This window comes from Ovis canadensis, chromosome 21, assembly GCF_042477335.2.
Source record: "Ovis canadensis isolate MfBH-ARS-UI-01 breed Bighorn chromosome 21, ARS-UI_OviCan_v2, whole genome shotgun sequence".
Classification (NCBI taxonomy): Eukaryota; Metazoa; Chordata; class Mammalia; order Artiodactyla; family Bovidae; genus Ovis; species Ovis canadensis.
Window position 1 is genome coordinate 64502070 of NC_091265.1, and position 27929 is coordinate 64529998.

Consider the following 27929-nt stretch of genomic DNA (forward strand, 5'->3'; position numbering starts at 1 on the left):
AAATACGGTGCAGTGCCGAAGTGCAGCAATAACGAACGGAACGTCACGTGATGTGGGGCTGGGGACTCGTACAGGCCGCTTAAGACGCAGTTTGCGGGGAGGTGTGGAATTAAATGGATGGGGGCACGCGGGCCGGCCGGCCCCTCCACCTGCGTTCCAGAACTCGGAGACGGTCCCACCTGCCTGGGTCTGGGTCGGGGGGCGGCGCCAGCAAAGGTACCGCTGGTGGATCCTCTCGGGCCCCAGGCCGCTCGGCGGGCCTCCCCGCGCGCAGGCGCGGCGAGGAGCTCCGCGGGCGGGCGGGCGGGGCGGGGCCTGGTGTCGCCCGCTCGGAGGTCCTGTACCCGCCTCGCTTCGCCAGCGGGGCGGGGCGAGTCAGGACGGGGCGGGGCGGTCAGGGGGCGGGGCGAGACGCTGCAGCTTTGCGGTCCTGTCCCTGGACTGACGCAGCGGGACAACCCGGAAGGACCCGAGCCGCGGCCGCCTCTCTCCCTAGGACACAAAGCCCCACTAACCTGCCGGCTTTTTTGCCCAGGCGTCTGCAGCCAGGATGGGGCGGAAGGTGACTGTAGCCACCTGTGCGCTCAACCAGTGGGCCCTGGACTTTGAGGGCAATTTGCAGAGGATTTTAAAAAGTGAGTCTAGGGTGGGCGTCGGGTGGACAGGCGAAGGTCAGCTCTGGTCGCCCAGATTTGCTGTGATGCATACGCAGCCTTGCTCTGGAGAAACTCACGGCCATGGATATAGGGATCCTGAGTGAGGTCGGGCATGGGGGTGGGTTACAGTGCCTGGGGCATGTGGTATGTACACATGGTAAGAGAAGTCTGGTCCTGGAGGTGGAGATGAGCAGGCTGGTGAGCTGGTCCTCAGGTTTCTTTGGGGTCCCGTGTGGCATTTATAGAGCTGAACCCGGTCCAGAGAGGGAAGTGGAACAGGGGTGAGGCCACCAGCTTAGAGACCAGGTGTGGTCGTTGTGTGTGTGTGACGGGGTCCGTGAACAGTTTTCACCTGCACCAGCTCACCTTTGAGAGTGGATGTTTGCACTGTTGACCTCTACACCTGCAGTGGGGCTGCCCTGGACGGTCTGCAGGCTGGCCATCCTCAGGTGCTTCCTGCAGCAGGGCCACCAACCACAGTAAAAACAGGGTGATTCAGGTGAGGGTGTCTTATATCAGCCGTGTGCCTCAGACCTTCTTCCTTTTATTTTTTCATTGTCAACCTGCTCTCACCTCGTCAGAGCTCAGAGCAAATCTAGTTGATGAGAGGTCATCTCGGGTGGCCAGAATTGTGTGTCCACTCAGCTGGCCTCTCCTCCCCAGACTGCATCTGGAAGCTGCTGCTCAAACCCAGAGGCAGATGGTACCTGTCACCAGCGCCTTCAGGTCCTGCCTTCTCCCTGCACAGAGTCCTCTCTGTCTGATTGTTAATGAGCTACCAGTGTGTGGCTCCCGCAGCCCCACCCCTGCCCTCCTTGGTGCTAAGGGTCAGCCCTGCAGGCCCCGCCTCTGTCTCATTTCCTGCGGGTGTCAGCAGGGGCTGGGAGATGCCCTTTGGCTTTTTATGACACCAGCAGCAGCAGAAGATTGAATCTGCCTCCCTTGGACCAGTTGTAGGTGCTGAAATTGCCTCTCTTTCTCTCTGTCTCTGTGCATGTAGGTATTGAAATTGCCAAACACAGAGGAGCAAGATACAGGCTTGGACCAGAACTGGAAATCTGGTGAGAGCAGAGCACACAGACACCCTAGGGTGGGCAGGTGGAGGCCTCTGCATCAGCTCCCTGCAGCTGAAAGGGCAAGGAAGGAGAGGCTGGAACTGAGAGCTGGACACGCAGGCCCAGCTAGGAGCAGAAGCCCCGTGAGTGGGCCTGCTTGATGCCCTTCAGCAAGAGCAGGCCAGCCGGCCTGGGTGATCCTGGATCCCTACGTTGAGTAACACAGGAGCTCGTAGAGAGGCTGACTTTTCCCAGTCCAGGGCCGATGTCAAAAGCTGGCTGGATTTCTGGCCTTGCGTTGGTGTTTAGTCTCACCCGTGGCCTAGGAGCTGAGGGAGTGACAACCTCTGAGCAGGAGTTTATCCTTGGAGAGGAAAGGATATCCCAGGTCTGGATCCCACACAGGGCATCTCCTTGACTTCATTTTCATCTAAGAACCAGGCTCTCCTCCTCATCAGAACCAGAGGCCCAGAGGAATGCTCCTCCAGGCATTAAGAATGGCAAAGGCCAGTTTGGAGGTTAGTGTTCCTGTCAACAAAGTTTGCTTGGCATTTTAACATCACTTCTGCTATGTAGTGAGTGCAAAGGACTTTTTGAAGATTTAATAGTAGTTTACAGGGACTTCCCTGGTGGTCCAGTGGTTAAGAATCTGCCCTTCAAGGCAGGGGCTGTGGGTTCGATCCTTGGTTGGGGAACTAAGATCCCACATACCTCAGGGCAACTAAGCCTATGCCACAGCTACTGAGCCCACTTGCTCTAGAGCCTGCAAGGTGCAGCAAAAGATTGCACCTGCCGCAACTAAGACCCTGCACAGTCAAATATATAAATAGATAAATATTTTTTATAAAAAAAAGTAGTTAACAAATACTCTACACATCATTACTGGGACCCCTGCACTGAAAAATTACTCTCAACCCAGTCTGCCCATGTTGGGACCTCACTGAGCATCGTATTAGTTTTTTTCAGGGGCTGTTATACTACGGGTTCACAAACTGGATGGTTTAAAACAGCAGAAATTCATTCTCTCACAGTTCAGGAGGCCTGAAGTCCAAAATCAAGGTGTGGGTAGGGTCCTGCCTCCTCCGAGGCTCCAGGGGAGGGTCCTTGCCGCCTCTTCCAACTCCTGACTCTCCGCTCCTCGTCTCATGACTGCGCCCCTCCAGCCGCAGCCCCTCCCTCTTCTCCGCTGCTTTCCTTCATGTAAGGACGCTTCTCGCTGGATTTAGGGCCCACCCGGATAGGCCAGGATCATCTCGTCTCCAGATCTTTCACTTACTCACATCTCTAAAGACACTTTTTCCAGATGAGGTCACATCCACAGGTTCTAAGGGCGTCCCAGGTGGCTCAGTGGTAAAGAATCTGCCTGTCAGTGCAGGAGGCGCAAGTTCAGTGCCTGGATCGGGAAGGTCACCTGGAGGAGGAAATTGCAACCTGTTCCAGTATTCTTGCCTGGAGAATCCCATGGATAGAGGAGCCTGGTGGGAGACAGTCTATGGGGCTGCAAAGAGTTTGACACGACTGAGCGTGCACATGTGCGCCCCGAGTTCTGGAGGTTAAGACATAGACATGTCTCTTTCGGGGACACCATTCAGCCTGCTGTAAGCTCAAGTAAACCGCAAGGAAGTCACGTGGCTGCGTAAGTGGCCCTTGAGTGGTTGTTCACGGCCCCTTTGCCTGAAGAATGTTCTTCTCTGGGTCCAGCTTTGTCTCTTTTGCATCCTTTTCTTGTAGTGTAATTTGGGCCACGTTGAAGGTTAAAAAGAATCCAAGGGCAGGCAGTTTTTGACATGACAGAGAATTTCTCATAGTAACTGAGAACTAGGAGAGACAGACGGGGCCCAGTCCATTAATTTCCAACACAATGCATCTCTTTTCTTCTTTTTTGTAGCGGTGAGTCTTAACTCTGGTTGCACAATAGACACTCCTGGGAGGCTTTGTAAAGATATGGGTGCGCGGTCACCCTGGCCTGGCCCCAGGCCCCTGCCCCATCCCTACCCCACGCCCACCTGCTGTGTCCCGAGCGCTAATTGTTCTCGCCCTCCCTCTGCAGTGGCTACGGCTGTTGGGATCATTATTATGAGTCGGACACCCTCCTGCATTCGCTCCAGGTCCTGGCAGCCCTTTTGGAGTCTCCAGTCACTCAGGATATCATCTGCGACGTGGGGATGTAAGTGCGGTGTGGGCGTGGGAGAAGGGCCTGTTCCGGGGCCTGCTGTGTCTGAAGCCGTCCCTACTTCGGGGATGTGGCATCTGCTCCCTGCCTGGCCCTGCAGACCACTAACTCCCCGGGTGGAGGCAGCTTTGGGGGGATTTTTTATGTTACTTTGCACGTAGGACTTGCTTTGCACGAGTCGGAGCTCAGGGTCCCCCAGCCTCGTGTATAGCATTTTCCTTACTTAGTAGTAAGTTTGGGGATGGTTCCCTATCACTCTGGGCTTCCCAGGTGGCGCTCATGGGAAAGAAGAGACATGGGTTCGACCCCTGGGTCAGGAAGATCCCCTGGAGGAGGGCACGGCAACCCATTCCAGTGTTCTTGCCTGGAAAACCCGCATGGACAGAGGAGCCTGTGAGCTACTGTCCACGGGGTCGCACAGAGTTGGACACGGCTGAGCGACTGACTGAGCCCGCATGCGCGCGTGTCATTCCAGATGGACACACAGGCCATCTGGCTCCAGAGGGTGTCGATGCATGAGTGTAGGCTTGTAGGGGTAGGCATATACGGTGGCGGTCCATATGGTGCTGGTTCCGATTCCGTATGTAGGCCCAAGGCCTACAGGCAGTCCTCGGAGACCTTGCACGCTCTGTTCCGCACCACTGCAGTAAAGCCAGATATAGAAATAAAGCAAGTCACACCAATTTGAGGGAGGAGGTTTCCAGTACATATAAAAGTTACGTTTACATTTTACCGTTCTATCTAAAAATATACATACATGCTTACTTTAAAAAAAACTTTATTGCTAAAAAATCCTATCCTCTCAGCCTCCAACGAGCTATCATCTTTTTGCCGATGGAGGGTTTGAAATATCATGAGAATTATCAAAATGTGACCGAGAGACTGGAAGTGAGCAACAGCTGTTGGGAAAATGGCACCAATAGACCTGCTCAACGCAGGGTTGCCACAGACCTTCAATTTGTAAAAAATTCAATATCTGCGAAGCACAATGAAGCAAACGGCAATAAAATGAGGTCTCCCTGTAGGTCCCTGTGGTGTGGATTCCCCAAGTGCAGGTCACGTGGGCTGGCCTCTGGCCTAGGATTATTCTATTCTAGAGTGTGTCTGTGACCAACGTTGTGTAACCAAGCCCACTGGCGGGCTTTGTTGCTTCTGTTTGCGTCTCTGTTCTGTGTTACGTGGTGTGAATGTAGCCGAGTTTGCTTTCTTTTTCCTCAGCCTTGCCTGTATTCTACACTTCAACCTGCTGTGACATCTGTGTAGCAGGCTCTCTCTTAAGCAGTGAATAGAGGGCCTTTTAGCCCCGTGTGTTCACATTTGTTATAATTCTTGATAGGTGGGCCATGTTTGTTTCCTGTTGTGCTGTGGTGACAGCTCACCACACACGCAAAACACAGAACCGCACGACTTTGCTGTCTTGTGGTTCTGGAGGTCGCGAGTCTAACTGGGTCAGTGGGGCTGGTTGCCTCTGGAGGCTCTTGGAGGAGCCCAGCGTCCAGGCTCGCCCGCAGTCCTCAGCTCGCGGCCGCCCCCTCCATCCTCGCAGCCAGAGGTCACATCACCGCAGCCCCTGCCCCTGTTGCCACAAGTCCTCCGAGCGCCCTTCTCCCTCGTATAAGGGCCCCTGTGGTTCCCCTGAGGGCCCGGGGGAGTCTGGGGTAATCTCTGGTCTCAGGATCTGGAGCTTAATGGCGTCAGCAGGGTCCCTTTTGCCACGTGAGGTGGCATGCTCGGGCCCCGGGAATCAGGATGGGGGCATCAGTGGGGGTCCTCCCTCAGCCCACCGCTTGGGCGGATTCCCGCCTTTACTGAGCGTTCTGGTCGCCGTGGCCTCTTTCCTTCTTGTCCTTTGTTTGTTCTCTTCGCCTGGTCTCCTCTTCTGGCCTTGACTTTGTAATCTGACTTTAATTTTTCTACTTTTTTGCCCTTAAAATATTAACAATCGTATTTTAAAATGTTTTTCTGGGATTTTCCTAGTGGTCCAGTGGCTAAGACTCCGCACTCCCAATACAGACGGTGGAGGGGGCCAGGTTTCCTTCCTGGTGAGGGAACTAGGTCCCCCATACTGAAACTAAGAATTCGCAAGACAGCCCACTCCAGTATTCCTGCCTGGAGAATTTCATGGACAGAGAAGCCTGGCGGGCTGCAGTCCATGGGGTTGCAGAGTCAGACACGACTGAAGTGACTCACGCCGCTGAAGAAAGGTCCCGTGCTCTACAATGAAGACCAAAGGCCCCAAGTGCCGCCACTAAGACCTGGTGCCACTTAATGAGGAAACATGTTTTAAAAGAAATTTTTGTTTTGAAATCCAGCATTTACCTGGATCTGTAAGTGCCACTGAGCAAAACAACGGTTATACCATGACGTCCCTGATACTCACCGTCTAGAACTGTCTTATTCAAGAGAGATGGACACTGAGTCTCCTCCCAGCTTTCTGTGGCTAGAGGCGTGTTACCCTTAGCACTGCTCACAGAGGGCCAGCTCACAATAAACAAAACTTCAAAAAACAAAATAGAGAAAATCTTAGAGTCAGAAATAACTTTTCTTTAAAAAGCTACCATATTTCTTTGTTGTCATGATTTATGAAATCGAACTTTTCTATTTGTTTTTCAGCATCTGTGACACACTCTTGCTTGTTCTTTTGCCAGCAGTTGAAGTGTTTGTGTCTGATTTATTAAGAGTTCTTTATATATGAAAGATATCGAGCTGTCCCCATATAGGATAAAAATACATTTCCTTGTCTGTTGTTTGCTATTTAATTTTACGTTTTGAGCTTTAAATCTTTCTTGTCATGCTTTTTGTTTGTTTTTGTCTGAGAGGCTTACTCCCGCTGGAAGTCAGATATTCACCGAGGGTTTCTTTTTCGTTTAAAAGATGTTCACCTCCTGCCCTGAACACGTGTTTGTATGAATGTGAACGCAGTGAGGTTTTGGTTTCGCCTGGGAGGAGTGGAAACCGTAACGGTGGGAGTGCTGGCTGGCGGCTTCCGTGTGCCAAGCCCCGGCCTCGGCAGCCCGCCTGCATCCTGCCCCTTAAAATGCTCCGAGAGGAGGAACCGGGGCCACTCGGCTCAGCCAGTGCGAAGCGGGATTGGAACCCGGCCGGCCACCCGCCTTGACAGTCCCACTGCTTACGGATGCTGCATCTCCTCTTGCACCCCCACCATCTTTACTCTTGTCCCTGGGCCTGGGCCTTATTATTTTTTATTTCATGATCAATCCTTAAGGCCCTCCTCCCCGGTTGCCTGATGCCTTCCGCCCTGAGCTCCTGCACTCTCGCCCTGAGCTGGGCTCTGCCATCCCCGCCCAGCGCTGCCCCAGCTGGAGGCCAGCAGAGTGCCCTGGCCTCTGGAGCACTGGCCCCTCCACTGCAGAGTAGGAAGGTTCCAGGTGATCCAGGAGGGTGTTTGTCCTGAGGGGTCCAGCAGAGAGGCGAGCAGATCTGTCCAGCTCTCTCCCTCCCCTGCCCCTGCCCTGGCCCCCCAGGCCGGTCCCCCTGCCTTCTTGGTGGGGGGGCTCAGTCAGGAGAGATGCCGTGGAGGAAAATTGGGGACGTGCAGGGGCAAGTCCCTGAGGCCAGCAGGGGGTGGACAGGTGACATGGCCTCAGGGATGCGAGCAGAAGGAGGGAGGTGGCCACTCAATGGTCTGAGAACCTTCTGGAAGGAGAGGACAAGCCCTGAGTGGGAGGGACTTTGCACTGGATTTAGAAGACTCTCCCATTTAGAGTCTGTGCCGTGGCGGAAACACTTGGGTTTGTTGTTCACTTTCATTTGAGAAGCCACAGAGGAGCCTTCTGACTCTCATAGAGGACCCGGAGAAACTTCACGTTAAAAGCCGACGTGGGGCCCTGCTCTTTGTAGACGCGCGTGCCCTCTCTCTGCAGGCCCGTGATGCACCGAAACGTCCGCTATAACTGCAGGGTGATATTCCTCAACAGGTGGGTGACCGCCGGGGGCAGCACGACCCCCTTTTCCCCCAGGCTCGGAGCTTGGTCCCTGGGGACCGTGGCTTCTTCTGGAACTGCCTTCATGGGGTGGGGTACCTGGCAGGCAGATGCCCCAGGCGGCCCTGCGTCTCCCGGGCTCTGTCACCACTGACGCCTTCACACATCAGGAACAATGGGTGGAGTTTGGGGACACACAGCTCTGTGGCCAGGAGGTCAGTCCTGGGAGGGCAGCCTTGTAATAATGTCCCCTCGCAGACCCTCGGCATCAGTTGCTGGCCAGTGCCCACCCTCCGGGTCTTAGCTGCTCTGTCCCCATCGACGGTCAGGGTGGACGGGCTGGTGGCTGCTCCGTGTCACGTGGGGCGTGTTCACCTCAGGAGCGGCCTTGTTCCCCTGTCTGTAGGAAGATCCTGCTCATCAGACCCAAGATGGCCTTGGCGAATGAGGGCAACTACCGTGAGCTGCGCTGGTTCACGCCGTGGTCCAGGAGCCGGTGAGTCACTGCCCTCGCCGTGGTCCAGGAGCCCGGATGGCGGCCGCTCCTAGGATTCGTGGGGGAGATAGACAGAGATTCGGGCCAGTGTCCCTGCCCCACATGGGACCTGTCATTTAGTGACGGCTGCCTGATGCTGCTGATTAACTTGTAGCTAGTTTATCAGACACCACATAAAACGCTCAGTCATCAACCACCCATCATCTGTCTTTCTACACGTGACCCTACAGATCAGGGCTTCTCTACTCCAGCCCTGTTGCCTTGGGGCCAGCTCGTGGGGGCCGCCTGTGCGTGGAAGGCCTGCAGTAGCATCCCTGGCCTCCGCTGGCGGATACGTCTGCATCCCTGTGTCAGTCTACAACGTCCGCAGACGTTGCCAAGCGTCCCCTGGGACAGGATCGTCCCTGTTTGCCTGCCCTGTGTTCTTCTTACAGTTATCGCTGGTTTTTTTTTCACTGTTGCCGCTTTGCCAGTGGAATCTTTAACGTGATTTTTAAACATTTTATTGACATGTAGTTGATTTCCAACGTTGTGTTAATTTCTTCTGAGCAGCAAAATGGTTCAGGTATACGTCTAGATCCATTCTGTTTCAAAAATGGGGTGTGTTTATTCTTGGGTCTTTGTTGCTGTGTGGTCTCTTCTCTGTTTGTGGCGAGCCGGGGCTGCTGTCTAGTTGTGATACCGGGGCGGGGGGGCTTCTCACTCTGCTGGCTTCTCCTGCAGCAGAGCGCGGGTTCTGGGGCACACGGGGCTCAGTAGTTGCAGCACATGGCTCCAGGGCACAGGCTAAGTGGTTGTGGAGCGCGGGCTTAGCTGCTCCGCGGCACGTGTGATCTTCCCGGATCAGGGATCAAACCCGTGTCTCCTGCACTGGCAGACAGATTCTTTATCACTGAGGCACCAGGGAGGCCCCGTATACATTCTTCTCATGTGTGAATTGAGGGGGGAGGTGAGGAAGAAGGGAGAAACTTTGGGCGGCTGACCCTTGAAAAGGGATTGTGATACAGCAACATCACCTACCCATGGTGAACTGAGTTGAGTGCTCATTGTGGGATGCCAAGGCAGCTCGGGGGTCAGACGGCGTCTGAGTGTCTGCTCCCTTCATTAGTCAGGGCGAGACGGCATCATCGCTGCAATGTTTCTGCTTTTAAATCTTAGTTAAGGGTTGTCCCTGGTGGCCCAGTGGTTAAGACTTCATCTTCCAGTGCAGGGGACAGGGGTTCGATCCTTAGTTGGCCACCTAAGATCCCACATACCTCAGGGCTGAAAAACCAAACCATAAAACAGAAGCCATGTTGTTACAAATTCAGTAAAGACTTTAAAAATGGTCCACATTAAAAAAAAAATCTTTATCAAAAAATTTACTGAAATAAAAGTCACTGAAATCTCCCAGGAGGTTCTTATGAATTCCGGGAAAGCGAAAGAAATCTAGTTAATTCAGTGTCTTCGTGGTACATCTGGTAACAGCCCACTTGAGGTCAGATTTGGAAACCATCTAGTATTTGAATTCTGCCTGTTAGGGTAGACCTGGGGGGTGGCTCGGGCTTCCCTGTGGGCTCAGACGGTAAAGAATCTGCCTGCCAATGCAGGAGACCCGGGTTTGATCCCTGGGTTGGGAAGATCCCCTGGAGAAGGGAATGGCTACCCACTCCAGTATTCATGCCTGGAGAATTCCATGGACGCAGGAGCCTGGTGGGCTACTGTCCGTGGAGGGGCAAAGAGTCGGACAGGAGTGACTGACACTTTCACTTTCTGGGATGGTTTGTACAGAAGCTGTGTGCTGGACTCTGTGTCCGTCGTACACGATTTGGAATGTGATCGATTGTCTCAGTGATGATACAGGTTTGTCTCTGTGTGCTGGCTTCATGCAGCGTGATCTTTCTGGTTGAAGAATTTTGATCAGAAATTCCAGCCGCATTTCTCTGTGGGGAAACGTGTCTCCTTCTCGGACAGTTCCCTTGACGTGCCTCTCAGAGGGCGTAATGAAAGCGTGGGGCAAGCAGGGCCAGAGAGGGAGCCCCCAGGTGCCTGGGTGTTCCGTGTCCCGGAAGCCTCATGCAGTCGCCTTGCTCTTCCCTTTTCCCCTTAAATTGGTCGCAGCAGCGTGTGTCAAAACTTGACAGTTCCTTTGCCAGCTCATGGGCTCCGCACTCTCAGTCTGAGCTTTACTCTGCCTCTGGATGCCATCCTGCATTTTCCCTGAGATGGTCCTACTCAGGTCTCTGGTGGTTTCCTTTCCAGGCAAACAGAGGAGTATTTTCTCCCCCGGATGTTACAGGACCTGACGAAGCAGGTGAGTCTTGGGGAAGAAAACTCGTTGTCTGTCAGACTGTCCCTCTGGAGTGGGTCATGGGGGCAGGACCCTTGGGGACAGAGTCACGGCATCACTCTGGCCCATGTAAGGAAAACGCAGATGGGGGGAGATTTCTGTCACAAGTGGGGAGGGTCCCAGGAGCGTGGGGGGTGGGCGCCTCCTTGCCCCTGCGTGATGTCCCCTGCTCTCCTCCGGCTCACACCGCGGGGTGGGCTCAGTGGAGCTTGGGAGGGGCTTCCTGCATCTCCCTGGCCAGCTGTTCCCTGCTGGGCTGGGGCTCTGGCCTTGGGGCTGCCCAAGAAGCCGAGTGTGGGGGATTTCTGGTTGTAAACCTCATGGAAGACTTTACTTGGCTGCCTGTTTATTCTGTGAAAACTCAGCATCAGAAATCTGTCTTGTCTTGTCTTTGGTACCTGGCTGTCCAGGTGTGAAGAACTTTGACCTTGCAGCCTTATCCAGGGGGTCCTTGTCCATCCCCTTCATCCTGGAACCTGCTGGAACCCCGTGCTATCTACTTCCAGTGGGGGGTTGGGAGCCAGGGGCTCACAGGGAAGGTTTCGAGGGGCCCCTGATATCTCTGGCTCCTACCTGAGTTTCCATTCCGGTTGCCAGGTGTATTGACTTGTTCAGGCTTCCATAACCAATTCCGCAGCCTAGGGACTCAGACAGCAGAGGTTCATCCTCTCCAGGCCCGGAGGCTGGAATCCCAGACCCTGGTGTGGGCGGGACTGGTTCTCCGGAGGCCGCTCTCCCGGGCGTGTGGGGATGGAGCTGCCCCCTCGAGGGGCCATGAATGAGGCTCTTGGAGAAACAGGAGCCTGAGTCCTGCCCCAGGCCTGCCGCGCGGGAGCTGGGCGACCTGTCGGCTGCGGGGAGCTTTGTCGGGCTGAGTTGGGTCGTTCCTTGCGTGGGCGCGGGACCCCCAGAGCACAGACGATGTCGGAAGAGCATCCGGAAACCGACGCGGCAGATGCTGGCGGCCCTCTGGGCCCCAGAAGCTTCATGAGCCGAGTCACAGTCGGTTACGGCCACAGTCAAGGTCATGGCAGCTCAGAGCTGGGCTCTCGGCTGGTGAAGGGTGTGGCCAGGGCTCTTTGGTCCGCAGGGGGGACGCCCGCTGGCCCTGGGCTGGGAATGGTCCCGGCGCGGGTGGCGGGGCTGCGGGGCGGTGTTCGTTAGGGCTTGAAACAAAATGGCGCCTTCCTGCGAGTCCTGCCTGTGGCCTCTGGAGTCCCGGCTCAGCACGTGGCCCAGACGGGATGGCCAGGGGCCCTCACGAGCTCTGGTCCCCGCCCCCAGGAAACTGTGCCCTTTGGGGACGCTGTCCTCTCCACGCGGGACACCTGCATCGGGAGTGAGGTCTGTGAGGAGCTCTGGACGCCCCACAGGTCAGCCCTGCCCCCTGACCCCCATCCTTGCAGGGCCTAGGGGGCTGGGGGTTTGCAGCCATCTTGGCGTCTCAGCCTGGGGCAGGGAAGACACCCCAGGAGCTGCGGGGCTTGGTGGGCAGGCTGGGGACATGAGTCTCTTCTCTTGGCCCCCTGGCATCTCAGCCCGGGGCAGGGAAGACACCCCAGGAGCTGCGGGGCTGGGTGGGCGGGCTGGGACACGAGTCTCTTCTCTCCGACCCCTCCACCCGCAGCCCGCACGTGGACATGGGCCTGGACGGCGTGGAGATCTTCACCAATGCCTCGGGCAGCCACCACGTGCTGCGCAAAGCCCACGCCCGGGTGGACCTGGTGACTATGGCGACCAGCAAGGTGGGCGGCGGCGGGGACACTGGCGTGTGTCTGTCTCACGCAGGTGGGACCCCGGCGCCCAGCGCAGGGCGAGGCCTGAGCGCGAGGCTGCTCGGCACTCCTGGGTCCGGCTGTGGCTGACCAGGCCCTGTGGCTCCCTCTCCCGGGCCCCACGTCCATGACCTCATTTAATGGTGGGAAGCACCCTATGAGGCGGGTGCTGTTGCCACCTCCGCTCTCTGGAGCAGGGCACCCAGCATGTGACTGTCAAGTGGCCCCTGGCCTCACACCCCAGCCGTGCAGCTCTGGGGCTCTCAACCATCATAGTGGTCTCGGGACAAGTGACCGGGAATCAGGACCCCATTGGCACCACAGCCGGGCACGGGGAATGCCCACGAGTCTGCCGCTCTTGCGGACAGCGTGGCCCCAGGGGCTGTGTCTGCTCTTTCCGGGGGCAGAATCTCGGCTTCGTAATCCAGTGAGTTGTCTTCTCCAAAGTTCCATCTCTCCTCCCTTCTGGGGGAGGTGGCAGCGCCTGTCTCGGAGGGTTGTTGAGGGTGAGAGTAGACGCTCTGTGTGACGCCTGGTGCCTTGCGAGGCCGAGGGCGTCATAGCTGCGGGGACTTCCCTGGAGGTGTGTGTTTTATTGGCTGGAGTTGCGGCACTGATTTTAGTACAGCAGAGTTGCAGGGCTGTTCAGTTGGAGGCCTGAAGCTTCACGTTTGGGCCGGCAGAGGGTGAAGGTAGGTCGGGGATCAGAGCTGACCACTGCTGTCCCCTGTGTTTTCCAGAACGGCGGGATCTACTTGCTGGCCAATCAGAAGGGCTGTGATGGGGACCGGCTGTACTACGACGGCTGTGCTCTCATAGCCATGAATGGCAGCATCTTTGCCCAGGGGTCCCAGTTCTCTCTGGATGATGTGGTATGAGCTGGCCTGAGCAATGGCGGGAGGGCCTTTCATTCAGAGGCTGTGTTCTCTGCTCTCCCCGTAACCCGGGACCTGATGTGCCCGCCCTGGGAGGGATCCTGTGGGTTTTGATTGCTTCCTCTTCACCTCCTTGGTGGGGTGAGGGTTTCCTACCCTGAGGTTATGGGGACACCCCCACACAGCAAAGGGATGGGTTCACGGCGGGCTGTAAGCCCTGTATGCCCTGGAGGTCCCCGTGAGGCTGCAGGGGAGCTGAAGGAGAGGCCCAGAGCTGTGGGAGAGGGGACTTAGTAGTGACCAAAGCGTGGGTGGCCCCTGGCTCCAGGGAGGATGGGATGGGCTGTGGGAAGAATCCCACGGCTGGCGGGGAGCTGGAGCCGGTCCCAGGAATAAGTAGACACCGCACGGGGTCCAGAGATAAGGGGGTCATTTGGGAGGAGCAGAGCAGGGAAGAGCCTTGCAGGTGGGCCCTCAGAGGGTTTTCCCCAGAGGTCAAGGCAACACAAGCTAGAATCAAGATTGCCGGGAGAAATATCAATAACCTCAGATATGCAGATGACACCACCCTTATGGCAGAAAGTAAAGAGGAACTAAAGAGCCTCTTGAAAGTGAAAGAGGAGGGTGAAAAAGTTGGCTTAAAGCTCAACATTCAGAAAATGAAGATCATGGCATCCAGTCCCATCACTTCATGACAAGTAGAAGGGGGAAAAATGGAAACAGTGAGAGAATTTGTTTTTGGGGGCTTCAAAAGCACTGCAGATGGTGACTGCAGCCATGAAATTAAAAGATGCTTGCTCCTTGGAAGAAAAGCTGTGACCAACCTAGACAGCATATTAAAAAGCAGCACTTTGCCAGCAAAGGTCCATCTAGTCAAAGCTGTGGTTTTTCCAGTGGTCAAGTGTGAATGTGAGAGTTGGAGTATAAAGAAAGCTGAGCGCCGAAGAATTGATGCTTTCTAGCTGAGTGTTGGAGAAGATTCTTGAAAGTCCCTTGGACTGCAAGGAGATCCAACCAGTCAATCCTAAAGGAAATCAGTCCTGAATATTCACTGAAAGGACTGATACTGAAGCTGAAGCTCCAATCCTTTGGCCACCTGATGTGAAGAGCCGACTAAAGACCCTGATGCTGGGAAGGATTGAAGGCAGGTAGAGAAGGGGATGACAGGGGACAAGATGGTTGGATGGCATCACCGACGCAATGAACATGAGTCTGAGCGAGCTGTGGGAGATGGTGAAGGACAGGAAGGCCTGGTGTGCTACAGTCCACGGGGTCACAGAGTCAGACACGCCTGAGCGACTGAGCTGCAGCAACAAGGCAACACATGCTGCCTGTGGGCCCTGCCTCCCCCTACCACCCCGGTTCCGGAAGCAGGGCTGGAGACCTACCCCGCCCTTCTTGGTGGGGAGGCCCCATTCCGGGGGCTCCTCTGGTCTCACTGAACTGATGACCAGCTCGGGGGATGGGGGACACGTCCCCCCATGGGATCATGACTTCAGTGGGGCCACAAATATGAAAACCACAGCCGTCTGCTTCTAAAGACACATATTAACATGGGTGTAGACCCTTCCCATGTGATTGGATGTTAGTTTCCTTCACAGAATAAGACAAGATGAAAAGCTCCTTGTAAAGAACTGTGTCCCCTTCATGGATCACAGCCTTGTCATGGTGGAGGGGCTTCCATAACTCAATGAAGCTATGAACCATGCCGTGCAGGGCCACTCAAGACAGATAGGTCATAGTGAGAGCTGGACCATAAGGAAGGCTAAGTGCCACAGAATTGATGCTTTCAAATTGTGGCACTGGAGAAGATTTTTGAGAGTCCCTTGGACAGCAAGGAGATTAAACCAGTCAATCCTAAAGGAAATCAACCCTGAGTATTCATTGGAAAGACTAAAGCTGAAGCTGAAGCTATTTTGGCCACATGATGTGAAGAGCCAACTCATTGGAAAAGACCCTGATGCTGGGAAAGATTGAGGGCAGGAGGAGAAGGGGATGACAGAAGATGATGTGGCTAGATAGCATCACCGACACAATGGACCTGAGTTTGAGCAAATTCCGGGAGATGGTGAAGGACATGGAAGCCTGGCGTGCTGCAGTCCATGGGGCCGCAAAGAGTCGGACACAACTTAGCGACTGAACAACAACAGAGAATTGTGTGGCTCTCGAGAGTTTTTTAAGCGTCCAAGAAAGAAAATGACTGTTATTGCCCCCAAATGGGAATCAATTTCAAACCTGCAAACGGGGCACAAAGTAACTTCCGGTTCTGCCAGAAAGAGTCGCCTTGACTGCGCTCAGGCGGCCAGTACCGCCTTCACACGGCATCTCTCATCTTGTCTTTTCGGGTTTTTTGGAAACAACTGTTGGAAATGCTTGTTCACAGAAGCAGGTAGTAGCAGGAGAAGAAAAGGTTTCTGGGGCTTTCTCTGCCAGAGCAAGACAAGCGGGAGTCTCTGAATAAGGATTTCTCCAGAGCCCTCTGATGCAATGTCTGTTTCTTCACCTGTTGTTTCACGTACTCGTGTGGTCTGACTGGGGTTGTCGGCAAGGAGGTGGTTATGAAATCAAACTTCGGTTTGAGAATGGACTGAGGAAAGGAGCCTTGGAACGAATTCATGGTATTTCTTGCTCAGAGCGAAGCCCAGGGGTTGGCAGTCTGGCCCTAGCAGCTGGAAGAAGCCACCTCCCTGCAAATGGTCCCCAGACCATGGGGACCTTGATCCTGCCTTCCCAGTGGGAATGAGCATGGTCCCCAGACGTTGCCTTCCAGGTGGCGGGGTCCCCAGAGGCCTCCTGCTGTTCGGCGGTAACCTTGATTAAGACGGAAGGCTTCTGGAGGAGAAGATGAAGTCCATGCAGACGGCCAGTGCTCGTCTGCTCCGGACACGCCTCGGTGCAGGCACGCTTGGCCAGGACTCTCAGCCAGACGTCCGGGCCGCAGGTGCCTTGTGGCGGGACTGACTGGCAGTGAGTTTCGGGGACCACCTGTACCTGATGAGCAGGTGTGCAGGTGGCTGCAGCTTCCAGGCCCCCCGGGAGCCCCCATTTCAGCAAGCACCCGGGCGACTGTTTGCCACACTATGACCTGGGAACCGTTGCCCCACAACCCCCGGGGGGCCCTTGAGCCAGAGTTCTCTGACTGTTCCTGGTGGAGGTGGCATCACTGCCTTGGGGTGGGGGCAGTGCCCTTCAGTTCTGCCACCTCTTTGGTCTGTGGAGCTTCTCGAGGGCATGTGCTTCTCATGGCCTCGACCCCGCCTTTGTGTGAAGCTAACCTAGTTCCAGGAAAAGTGGGCTGGGGCCTTCCTCTCAGGAAGGACTCACTCCTCTGGGGCCTTCCCAGTTTCTGTGGCTTCGTCAGGAGCAGCACTCGGGAAACGACAGAAGAACCAGCGGACGTGGGAATTCCCTGTTCTCTGTCTCTCCACAGACGTTTCTATCTTGCGTTAGGCTCGGTGTTGGCATAGACAGCTGCCCACGGCCAGCAGCAGGAGCAGGGGCCCGGCCGCCCTGCGTCCCCCTCAGAAGTAGTTCCTGCTGTCCTGCGCCTGCACGTGTGGGACGATATCCTAGTATGATCTGGTTAGGACTTTTTTCATAAAGAAAGGAGTACTATCTCTGAGTTAAAACTTTTCTGTTTTCTGCTATTGGTTGCGCGTGGCAGAGCCTCCATCTCACCTGGACGCAAAGGCAATGAGGCGTCATGTCCTAGAATACACGCAGCACATCTGGGCGGGAACCTTTGTGTGGTGATTGCCGGGGCTCTGGCTCCATCCCTCTGTCTCTCCAGCTGGGCCTTCTTCTGTGTAGGCGTCATTGTCAGTCGCCTCATGGTCACAGGATGGCTGCAGCAGCTCCAGCCATCCCATTTTCATGCAACCACATTCAAAGGCAGAAAGAGGGCCCTTACTCACCCTGTGTCTTTTTAAGAAACTTTCTCAAAAGCCCCCAGCAGACATTTATTGTGTTTTATCAGAAGGCGTGTCAATTCAGTAGAAGTTCTGGTGGCAATGACAAGAGAGAAGGGCTTTGGGTGGGCGCCACCATTGGTGCTCCCCTCTCCCCAGGCCCCTAGTCCCTGCCTTAGAAGGTGGGACTCATTGTGTATAATGTGGCATACTTATGAAAACAGATACGTGAGGGGGAAAAAAAATAGGAAATCATGATTTTTATTGGAAACTCCCTTCTCTAGGAAGTCCTCACTGCCACGTTGGATTTGGAAGACATCAGAAGCTACAGGGCAGAGATTTCATCTCGAAACCTGGCGGTAAGCGATTATAAACACACCCATAGGGTGCTCATCAAAGACGGAGACATTTTTTTTAACAATAGCTTCATTGAAATGTCATTCCCATACCCTATAATTCACTGACCTCAGCGCAAGATGCTTTGGTCTTTAGTATAGTTGTGGAGTTGAGCAGCATCACCACCATCAGGGTCAGAATGTTCTTATTTCCTGAAAGAAACCTGGACCCACGAGTTGTCACTCCCCGTTCACCTCCCCCAGGGCCCCTGGCCACCCCGGTCTGCGTTGACTATGGATTTGCCAATTCTGGACGTCTCATATAAGTGGAATCATAATATGTGGCCTTTTGCAACTGCCTCCTTTCCCTGAGGATAGTGTTTTGTGGCTCATCCGTGCTGAGGCGTGTGTTAGTTCTCCATCCTCTGTATGGCTGCCCGGGTAGCCCACACGCTGTGTGTCCATTCACCTGTCGGAGGACATTTGGGCTGTTTCTGCTCTGGCCATGAGGAACAGTGCTGCTGTGGGCATGTGCCAGGCGTCTGTGAGGGCGTGTTTGCGGGTCTTCCGTTATCTACCTGGGACTGGCCTGTGGGGTCCTGTGGTGATTCTCTGTTTAACTGTGGGAGGTCCTGCCGACCGTCCTCAGTCACTGCTCCGTCTCGCGTCCCCCCAGCGCTGCGCAAGGGCTCCAGTTCCCCACATCCCACCCGCGTTTGCTACATCCATCCGTGTCCTGGCCACCCTGGTGGTTGTGAAGAGTCCCCACCGGGATTCTGAGCTGTGTAGCATACCCCTACAGTCATCCTGGGGACCTGTATGGGTTCAGGCCCTCAGGGAGTACCCTTCCCAGGCCAGCAGGGTGAGCCCCTACCCCCGCGTGAAGGTGGATTTCGCCCTCTCCTGCCACGAGGACCTGCTGGAGCCCGTGTCTGAGCCCATCGAGTGGAAATACCACAGTCCTGCCGAGGAGATCAGGTGGGGCTGTTGGTGTGCAGGGGAGAGGGGTAGAGGAGAGTCTGGGGGCTCAGATGGTAAAGAATCCATCTGCAATGTGGGAGACTGGGGTCTGCTCCCTGGGTTGGGAAGATCCCCTGGAGAAGGGCATGGCAACCCACTCCTTCTTGCCTGGACAGTCTCATGGACAGAGGGACCTGGCGGGCTACAGTCCACGGGGTTGCAAAGAGTCGGACACGACTGACCAACCGACACGCTGTCCTTCCCAGGACACTCCCTCCATCCCCTGCTGTACTGCCAAGTGGCCGCTTGGGGGCCTTGCGCCCTGGCCTCCAGGGCCTGCAGTCGACGCTGTAACTAGACCGCGGGCCCCACGCCCAGCCCTGCCCACCTTGCCCTGGGCCCTCGGGCATGGAGACAGCGTGCCTGCTTTTCTGTGTCTCCATTTCCCCCACGGGACCAATGAGAGCACCTACCTCCGGGGGCTGCTCTGAGGCTTCAGAAGCACTCATCCCCTCGAAAGGCTGAAAGCAGCCAGGGACAGCGTGCTGGCGCCACTCACCAGCCCTGTGTCCACCTGGGCACCTGCCCCCAGGTGAGCTGCGAACCAGGGCAGCGGCTTGCCAACCTCATGCTTCCCACCGTTCCCCAGCCTGGGACCCGCGTGCTGGCTCTGGGACTTCTTAAGACGCAGCCGACAGGTAAGACGTCGGGGGGATCTGGCCAGCCCCCTTTAATCCTGCACTGGGTTTGTGTTTGACTCTGTGGCGTGCTGGTGACTTTTTTTTTTTTTTGAAGATTTATTTATTTAATTTGCTTTCTGACTGTGGTGGGCCTTTGTTGCTGCGCACAGGCTCTCTTTAGCTGCCATGAGTGGGGGCGACTCTCCAGTTGCGTGCATGCGCTTCTCACTGCGGCGGCTTCTCTTGACATGGAGCCGGGGCTCGAGGCACGCAGGCTGCAGTCATTGTGGCTCCTGGGCTTTCGAGTGTGAGCTCAGTAGTTGCGGCACACGGGTTTAGTTGCTCTGCGGCAGGTGGAATCCGCCCAGACCAGGGATCGAACCAGGGTCCCTTGCATTGCGTGACAGATTCTTAACTACTGGATCCCCCGGGAAGCCCTGACGGGTGTTTCTTAATGCAAACACGTCCTGACTCTGCCTCGGTCAGGAGCCTCGGCTACCCTGGCCGAGGTTGCGCTGAGGTTTGGCTCCGTCTTTGGGGTCCTGTCTGATGACCCCGAGCTACAAGACTTCCTGCCTAGTGGTGTGACTGCGCACGTCTGTAACTCCCGGCGGAGACACAGCCTTGGGCCCTCCGCGGTGGCGCTCCCTTCCCCCTGTGGAATGTGCAGGGCTCCCTTCTCCTCCCCCGGGGGAGGGCGCCGTGTGGGCGCTTGTTTTTGCTGGGGGAGCTGGGCTCGCTGCTATGCGCGAGGCTCCGCTCACGCTGCCGTCCGGTTGGCCTGTTGCAGGCGGGCTTCTTCCTTCCCCTGAGCGGCGGGGTGGACAGCGCGGCCACTGCCTGCCTGGCCTACTCCATGTGTCTCCAGGTCTGCGAGGCTGTGAAGCGTGGAAGTAGGTGACAACTGGGGCCCAAGCAGGTCCCGGGGGGGCTCAGCCTGAGGGTGGAGCAGAGGGGCAAACCCAGCTAACCCAGCAGTGTGGTGGGGGCATGCTCAGACGTTCCAGCATCACCCCAAGTCCCAGGGTCCGGGCACAGCAAGGCCACTGAAGTCCCTTCCAGGGCCTTGGGGCCTCGAGGCCGGGTCCGGCAAGCCCACAGGGTACCTGCTGCTGCTGGGTGTTGGCAGCCTGACCGGGATGAAAGAACAGGACCTTGGGGTCAGGCCAGCCCAGGTTCACACCCTGCCGCCGTGAGGGGTGATGTCGGCCATTCCCGAAGCATCCGCAGCTGAGACATAGGCACTGTGGTGCCATCCGGCAAGACTGCCGGGTGGTAGAGAGGGACCGGGCGGTAGAGAGGGACCGGGCGGTAGAGAGGGACCGGGCGGTAGAGAGGGACCGGGTGGTGCAGGCTCCTGACACACATCCGTGCCCTCTGTCCCACGGGTTTCAGATCTGGAGGTGCTGGCTGACGTCCGAACCATTGTGAACCAGCCCAGCTACACCCCTCAGGACCCCCGGGAGCTCTGTGGCCGCGTCCTGACCACCTGCTACATGGCCAGCGAGAACTCCTCCCAGGAGACCTGCGACAGGGCCCGAGAGCTGGCCCAGCAGATCGGAAGGTAGCTGGTCCCTGGAGTCGGGCCCGGCCAGCTGGCGGGGACTGCAGAAAGCTCCCCCCGAGACCCCATTTGTGGGTCACTGAGCACTCCAGTACTCTTGCCTGGAAAATCCCATGGACGGAGGAGTCTGGTGGGCTGCAGTCCACGGGGTCGCTCAGACACGACTGAGCGACTTCACTTTGACTTTTCACTTTCATGCATCGGAGAAAGAAATGGCAACCCACTCCTGCATTCTTGTCTGGAGAATCCCAGGGATGGTAGAGCCTGGTGGGCTGCCGTCTCTGGGGTCGCACAGAGTCGGACACGACTGAAGCGACTTAGCAGCAGCAGCAGCAGAGCACCCCAGAGGCGAGGTGCTTCTCTACTCAACTGCTGATGGTGTGGTTTCCCGTCAGCTTTACTGCAGGTCTTCTCCGTGCCTGAGATCGCCCCTTCCCCTGAGTCCTTCCCAGGAGTGGGCTGATGCACTCTGGGTGGGAGCACGGAGCCCCTCACTGCTCCGGGGGTGCGGCCACCCACCCTCCTCTGCCTCCCTCAGGGGCCACAGTACCAGACGCAGGCACAGTGGGAGGGTAGGAGTGGCGTCTTTCTGTTCAGGGAGACTTGGTTCCGTTCAGAACGTTTCATCTGTTCTGCCTCCAAAGAAAAAATAAGGAGCTGCCCATTCTGTAAGCAGAGCTCCGCTAAAAGCTGCCCCCACCCCGCAATCCTGCTCCTAGATGCCCAAAGGGATTGAAAGCAAAGAAATGAGCAAGTATTCACAGATTCGTGTCCACACAGCATAGTCACAGCTCACACGTCATCAGCAGCTGAGCAGAGAAACACGATGTGGTCTGTTCGCGCACAGGGGTGCTTCTCAGCCTTAAGAAGGGAGGAAGCGCTGACACAGACTACTGCCTGTGTGAACCCGGAAGCTTTAGGTTCAGTGAAAGAAGCCAGACACGAAGGGACAGATACTGTGTGATCCCATTTCCTCGAAATGTCCAGAACAGGCCAATCTCAGGGCTTCCCTGCTGGCTCACTGGTGACGAACCCGCCTGCCAGTGCGGGAGACAGAAGGGATGCAGGTTCGATCCCTGGGTTGGGAAGATCCCCTGGAGAAGGAAACGGCAACCCACTCCAGTATTTTTTCCTGGAAAATTCCGTGGACAGAGGAGCCTGGCCAGGCTACGGTCCTTGGGGTCGCAAAGAGTCAGACACGAAGGAGCGCGCGTGCACACGCACACACACACAAAGGGTGTCCGTGTCGCCAGGGGCTGGAAGAGCAGGGGGTTGGGGAGGGACCCTCGTGGGCACAGGTCTCCTCCTGGGCTGATGGAAGGCTCTGGAGCTGGAGGTGGTGGCGGCGCGTCGTGAATGTCCTCAGTGCCGCTGGACGGGGCCCTCGAATACGGCGAGCTCCGTGCCCCATGTGTGTGCTTCACTCTCTGCACGCCCGCCCGTTCTCCTTCCAGCCACCACATCGGCCTCCACATCGACCCGGTGGTCAAGGCCCTCGTGGGCCTCTTCAGCCTGGTGACGGGCGCGAGCCCTCGGTTTGCGGTTCACGGAGGGAGCGACCGGGAGAACCTGGCTCTGCAGAACGTCCAGGTGCGTCCCGCACCTCGCCCGCACGCAGGGGCCGCAGGGAACCCAGGGGCGGCCGGCGCGGGGGTCCACAAGCAGCCTGCCTCTTAGAGACGCAGGGCGTGCAGCCGCGTGGACGAGGATGGGGCTCTGCATGCGTGTGCGTGAGAGGTGCGGGGGAGGGGTACGAGGGTGAGAGTGTGCACAGGTGTGTGCACAAGAATACGTGTGCAAGAGCGAGGGGGCGGGGCATCTGAGAGTGTGCGTGAGTGTGTGGGGATGCAAGCACGTGACTGTGTGTGTGAGTGTGCATCAGCGTGAGAGTCTGTGAGCATGAGGTATGAGTGTGTCCAAGTGTGTGTGTCTTCTGCGTCTTCGGGGATCGGCTACCGGGGAGCTGGACCCTGGGTGGTCCATGCAAGGAGAGGGGGCGTGGGCTGCGTCTGCTGGGGTCTACCCTGTCTCCGTCTCCTTCCTGGGGTTGCTGGTGGCCTTCCCCGGGGGTGCAGGGACTGGCCGGAGTGGCCGAGGTCTCTCCCACTGGCCTTGCAGCTCAGTCTCCCCGCTGCCCAGCTCTCATCTCAGGCCCTGGTCCCTCCCTGCTGAGAGCAGGAGCCCCTCGGGGGAGGGCCCAGGGGCTCCGGGACTCTCTGGCCGCATCGCTTAAGCGGTCCTGCCCTCCGAGGTGCGGGGAGGCGGTGTTGGCGCGCGCCCCCAGCCCCGGCCGGCACGGTGACGCGCCCTCCTGCGGGCCAGGCGCGGGTCAGGATGGTTGTCGCCTACCTCTTCGCTCAGCTGAGCCTCTGGTCTCGCGGCGCCCCCGGCGGGCTTCTCGTGCTCGGGTCCGCCAACGTGGACGAGAGGTGTGTGTGGCCCCAGCCTGGAGGAGACCCCGCTCCACCAGGCCACTCCTGAGGGTCTGTGCCCCGCTCCCTCTGCGTCTGCTCTGGATGCACCTTTGGGAGCAGCTGAGGGGTGGAAGAGGCACAGAGGTCAGATGAAAATGGCCATCTCTTCTGGCCTGGAAATCCTGACCCTTGCCCGTAGACCGGACCCTATATGTACCATCAGCCATCTGTTCAACAGGACAGGGAGTAACCTTACACCCACCTTGGAGTTGGTTGAAGGAGCCCCACTTGAGCACTGCCTTGGGACTCATCCCCCAAACTGTATCCCCTCTGGCTTGCTAGATACCCCTCCTCGGCCATCCGCAGCACCTGCCCCTTCCCCAGTCTGCCCCAGCACATCAGACTTCTCCGAGACCCTTGAGTCTGCCGAGTGCTGGCTCCAGGGCCCCGGAAGAAAGCGTGTCCCGGCTCCCAGGGGCCAGATGGCCAGGCCCCCGGGTTCTCAGGGTCTGCAGCTCCCAGGTCTCCTGCCTCGAAACCGCCTGTCCTTTCTCCGGCTGCAGCCTCCTCGGCTACCTGACCAAGTACGACTGCTCCAGCGCCGACATCAACCCCATCGGCGGGATCAGCAAGACGGACCTGAGAGCCTTTGTCCAGCTCTGTGTGGAGCGCTTCCAGCTTCCCGCCCTGCAGAGGTGCGTGTGCACCCCCGAGGCCACGGCTGTGCCCCTGGGCCGCCGGGTACGCATCTTCTCAGCACAGCCCCGGCCACTCTGCCCCCCCTCAGCCACCTTCCGTAGCACCCATCGCCTGATGGAAGCTGTCCGGCCTCCAAGGGCACTCGGGCCCCGAGACCAGGTACCTGCTTCCTTCCCATCGCTGCCACCCTGGCTGTGGCCAGATCTGGTGGCCGCTGCAGCCCTCTGCCCCTCAAGAGGCTGGGAAGTCGGCACGTGCCCTGTCTCCACACTTGCGTGGTGTCTGTCGCGCTAACACCCTGTTTGCTGTTGTGACCGATCTCTGTGTGTCCTGACCGCAGCATCCTGGCAGCACCAGCCACAGCTGAGCTGGAGCCCTTGGCCCACGGACGGGTGTCCCAGACCGACGAGGTAACCCTGATGGCTTTGTCACCGTGCTTCCTCTGCCACCTCCCCACTCTGGGGCTCCCGAGCAACCGTGCTTCGTCCCTGGGGCCCCGGCTGGGAGTCCGGGGCTTCGTGTCGTCCGTTGCTGACCTCTGATGTTCGATTCGGGTCTCTCGAGGGTGGAGCCGGGAGGAGGTGGGGGTGGGGTGCTTGGGTCCATCTCCAGCAGAGGTTTCAGGCTGTCCCCCCAGCGCTGACCTGCTGTCACTTGTGAGGCATATCTCTTTCGTCCCAGGAAGACATGGGGATGACGTACACGGAGCTGTCCGTCTATGGGAGGCTCCGGAAGATCGCCAAGACGGGCCCCTACAGCATGTTCTGCAAACTCCTCGACATGTGGAAGGACACCTGCTCGCCCCGACAGGTGAGGCGCCCGGCGTCCGCGGGGAGCCAGTGGGTGAGGTGCACCTGGCGTCCGCGGGGAGCCAGCAGGCAAGGAGCCCGGCGTCCGCGGGGAGCCAGCAGGCAAGGAGCCCGGCGTCCGCGGGGAGCCGGCAGGCGAGGTGCACCCGGCGTCCGCGGGGAGCCAGCAGGCAAGGAGCCCGGCGTCCGTGGGGAGCCGGCGGGCAAGGTGTACCCAGCGTCCGCGGGGAGCCGGCGGGTGAGGAGCCCGGCGTCCGCAGGGAGCCAGTGGGTGAGGAGGCCGGCATCCATGGGGAACTGGCAGGCAAGGTGCACCTGGCGTCCGCGGGGAGCCAGCAGGCAAGGAGCCCGGCGTCCGCGGGGAGCCAGCGGGCGAGGTGCACCCGGCGTCCGCGGGGAGCCAGTGGGTGAGGAGGCCGGCATCCATGGGGAACTGGCAGGCAAGGTGCACCCGGCGTCCGCGGGGAGCCAGCAGGCAAGGAGCCCGGCGTCCGCGGGGAGCCGGCGGGCGAGGTGCACCCAGCGTCTGCGGGGAGCCGGTGGGCAAGGTCACCTTGTGGGTGGGTTTGGCTCCGAAGCAGGTGACCACCATATGACTTTAGGGGGAGAGCATTCCGTAAGGAACCAAGGCCCCATTCTTAGCCCTCCCCCGGCCCTGGCTGAGCTTATCTGAGTGGGGCTGGACCCCATCACAACACGCAAGCTCCTCCCCTCTTTGGGGTGCAGAGGGTGAACTCCAAGGTCACAATATGGCTTCTTTTCCCCTAGTTGTCGGGCTCATTAGGGCTGAAGCCCATAGACAGGGCGGTCCCTGCAGAACCACCTGGAAGCTTCACGAAATAGGAATGCATCTTCCTGGGACCCTGCCCAGGTCTCCTGATGCAGTTTCCCGGATGCTGGAGTCAGGAACCCCCATCCTTACAGCTCCAGTTCGCTGCTTTAGCCCAGGCAGCAGCATCGGTCCACTCCTGCCTTTGAGGAAGTCCAGAGGCAGCGCTCTGCATGTGCTGGGGGGAGGCTGTTAACTGGCCTGCGCGACGCTGCTGAGAACGCCAGTGTGGGGGCTTCCTGGCTTTGCTAACACCAGGCCCTGTGTGCCCCTTGCCTCCCAGGTGGCTGACAAAGTGAAGCGGTTTTTCTCCAAGTATGCCATGAACAGACACAAGATGACCACACTGACCCCCGCGTACCACGCCGAGAGCTACAGCCCAGACGACAACAGGTTCGACCTGCGGCCGTTTCTGTACGACACCCGCTGGCCCTGGCAGTTCCGCTGCATCGAAAACCAGGTGAACTGGGGGAAGTGGTCTCTCTGTCTTAGACACCTGTCGAGGGAGCTCGTTTCCTCCACCTGCTCATCTCCACGGAGGACTGAAAAGCTTTTTAATGTTCAGTCACTCAGTCGTGTCCGACTCTTCGTGACCCCGAGGACTGCAGCACACCAGGCTTCCCTGTACATGGCTAATGTACATGGTGGCATTTTTTTTATTGTCCTGCTTTCTGCCAAGTGTCCAGGATGTTTCAGGTCCATCAGAGCTTGGCATGTGCTGTTTTGGGGTTGTACTGAGAATGCTAAACTTAGCGGCTCCATCACACAGTCCGTGTGTGACCAACCACTGTGATTTCTAGATTACTGGGGCGTCCAACTGGCTTCGCATTGTCTGAACCGTCTGTTTTTCCTTACTGATTAATAGTAGATTGAAGGAAGGAGACACAAAATCCGTTTAATAGGCAAGTCTAGGTCCTTGCCTTTTCTGTGATGGAGGCAAGTGCGAGGCAGCCCCTCCCCAGTGAAGGTGATGGGAGGAGAAAGACGGCCGGTGAGTGAACACAGGGTCCGTGAAAGTGGTAAATGGTGATAATGTGGCCAAGTCCATGCTCGTCCTGCATGATGCCTGACAGTGAATCGAGAGAGGAGTTGCTGAAACAAGGAATAGCCTGAGTTAGAATCCAGGCTCCTTTTATACTAAGAGTCGGGGAGCAAAGTCAAACACTTGCTGGGTCCTGTTGGCTTGTGGGGGGACGGGCTCATTCCTCCTCCCTTGCAGTCACTCACAGGTAGGTCTGTGTTTCCTGTGAATTAAACAAAGGTATTTCAGCTTGGCGCTCCTTACCTGGGAGACAGGGTTCCCAGAGATGACCTTTACGTATAATAGGCAACATCTCTTTAGGGCAGTGGTCCCCAGCCTTTTCAGCACCAGGGACCAGTTTCACGAAAGACAGTTTTCCCAGGGGTGAGGGGCGTGGGAGATGGTTCAGGCAGTAATGTGAGTGATGGGAGGCAGACGAAGCTTCGCTCGCTCACCCACCCACCACTCAGCTCCTGCTGTGCAGCCTGGTTCCCAACAGGCCATGGACTGGTGCCTGTCTATGGCCCGGGGGTTGGGGACCCCTGCTTTAGTGATAAATTGTAATAAATCCCAAAGGTTCTTTCCTCTTACAATAAGAGCTGCGTTGAGCTGGAGGACCGCAGGGTGGGGCAGAAGGGAGCATCCATGAGGAGGTGATGTGCAAACTGAGATGGGAGCCAACCAACCGTGCGTGGCCGCGACCCTCCTCCAGGGGCGCCAGGCCATGTCCAGAGACGGTCATCCCTCCTGGGGTGAGGTCTGCACCCCACATCCAGCAGAGTCCGGAGATGCTGCTGAGCACCCCACAGTGCCATGGGCGCCCCCCCCCCCCCAACGAAGAACTAGTGAGGGGCGGGGCTTGGCTCCGGCCAAGGTGCACTCAGGCGTGGGCTTCAGAGACCACAGCTGGAAGATCCGCACGTGCAGGCAGACACGGCTCGGGGAAGATGGGCTTGCTGTGACCTTCTAGCCCCGCAGTAACCCCTGTCCCCACCCCCACCCCCGGCCAGCACCCGTCCCTCCTGGCTCGGGATCCTCCCAGGTCTCCTTCCCCTGCAGATGCAGTCTGCAGACCTGCTTTTTCAGTCCTGTGAGTGTGACGCTTTTTGGGGTAGATCGGTGCGTTTCAACAGCGTGGCTCTTGGGCTCTCATGGTGACACTGCGTCTCCTCTTCCAGGTCCTCCAGCTGGAGGGGACACAGCAGCAGGAGCTAGACGGCATGGACTGAGGCTGGGCCCTGTGCGGAGGGCTCCCCACCTGCCAGCAACCAAGAGCGGGAGTGGAGCCCTGTCTGACGTATTTCAAGGAGAGGGAGCCGTACAGTCTAGTTCCATTTTTAAAAAGGCTGAAAGAAAGGGGATGCGATTTTGCTTGAAGTTTTAATTGAAATACATCTTGTCCATTTA

At 57.5% G+C, this 27929-nt stretch overlaps 1 protein-coding gene across 14 annotated transcripts; it reads left to right on the forward strand.

Annotated features, from left to right (window-relative positions):
- On the forward strand, positions 1 to 27929 carry NADSYN1 (NAD synthetase 1). Of its 14 annotated transcripts, none has more exons than XM_069565713.1 (22): positions 1 to 216; positions 536 to 635; positions 1657 to 1717; positions 3762 to 3878; positions 7769 to 7822; positions 8235 to 8324; positions 10566 to 10617; positions 11938 to 12026; positions 12281 to 12398; positions 13169 to 13300; positions 17496 to 17570; positions 18400 to 18524; positions 19156 to 19204; positions 19977 to 20079; positions 20582 to 20750; positions 22205 to 22340; positions 23073 to 23179; positions 23728 to 23859; positions 24204 to 24273; positions 24545 to 24673; positions 25785 to 25961; positions 27701 to 27929. In XM_069565713.1, the coding sequence occupies exons 1-22, from the start codon at positions 118 to 120 to the stop codon at positions 27749 to 27751; spliced, it is 2235 nt and encodes a 744-aa protein (XP_069421814.1). In that variant the 5' UTR covers positions 1 to 117; the 3' UTR covers positions 27752 to 27929. The 14 variants fall into 14 exon arrangements, 5 of the variants coding, with proteins under 5 accessions (XP_069421814.1, XP_069421819.1, XP_069421815.1 ...); XR_011251760.1 differs by having other exon boundaries at positions 10 to 216; positions 23728 to 24022; XR_011251761.1 differs by having other exon boundaries at positions 10 to 216; positions 23728 to 24022; positions 24549 to 24673.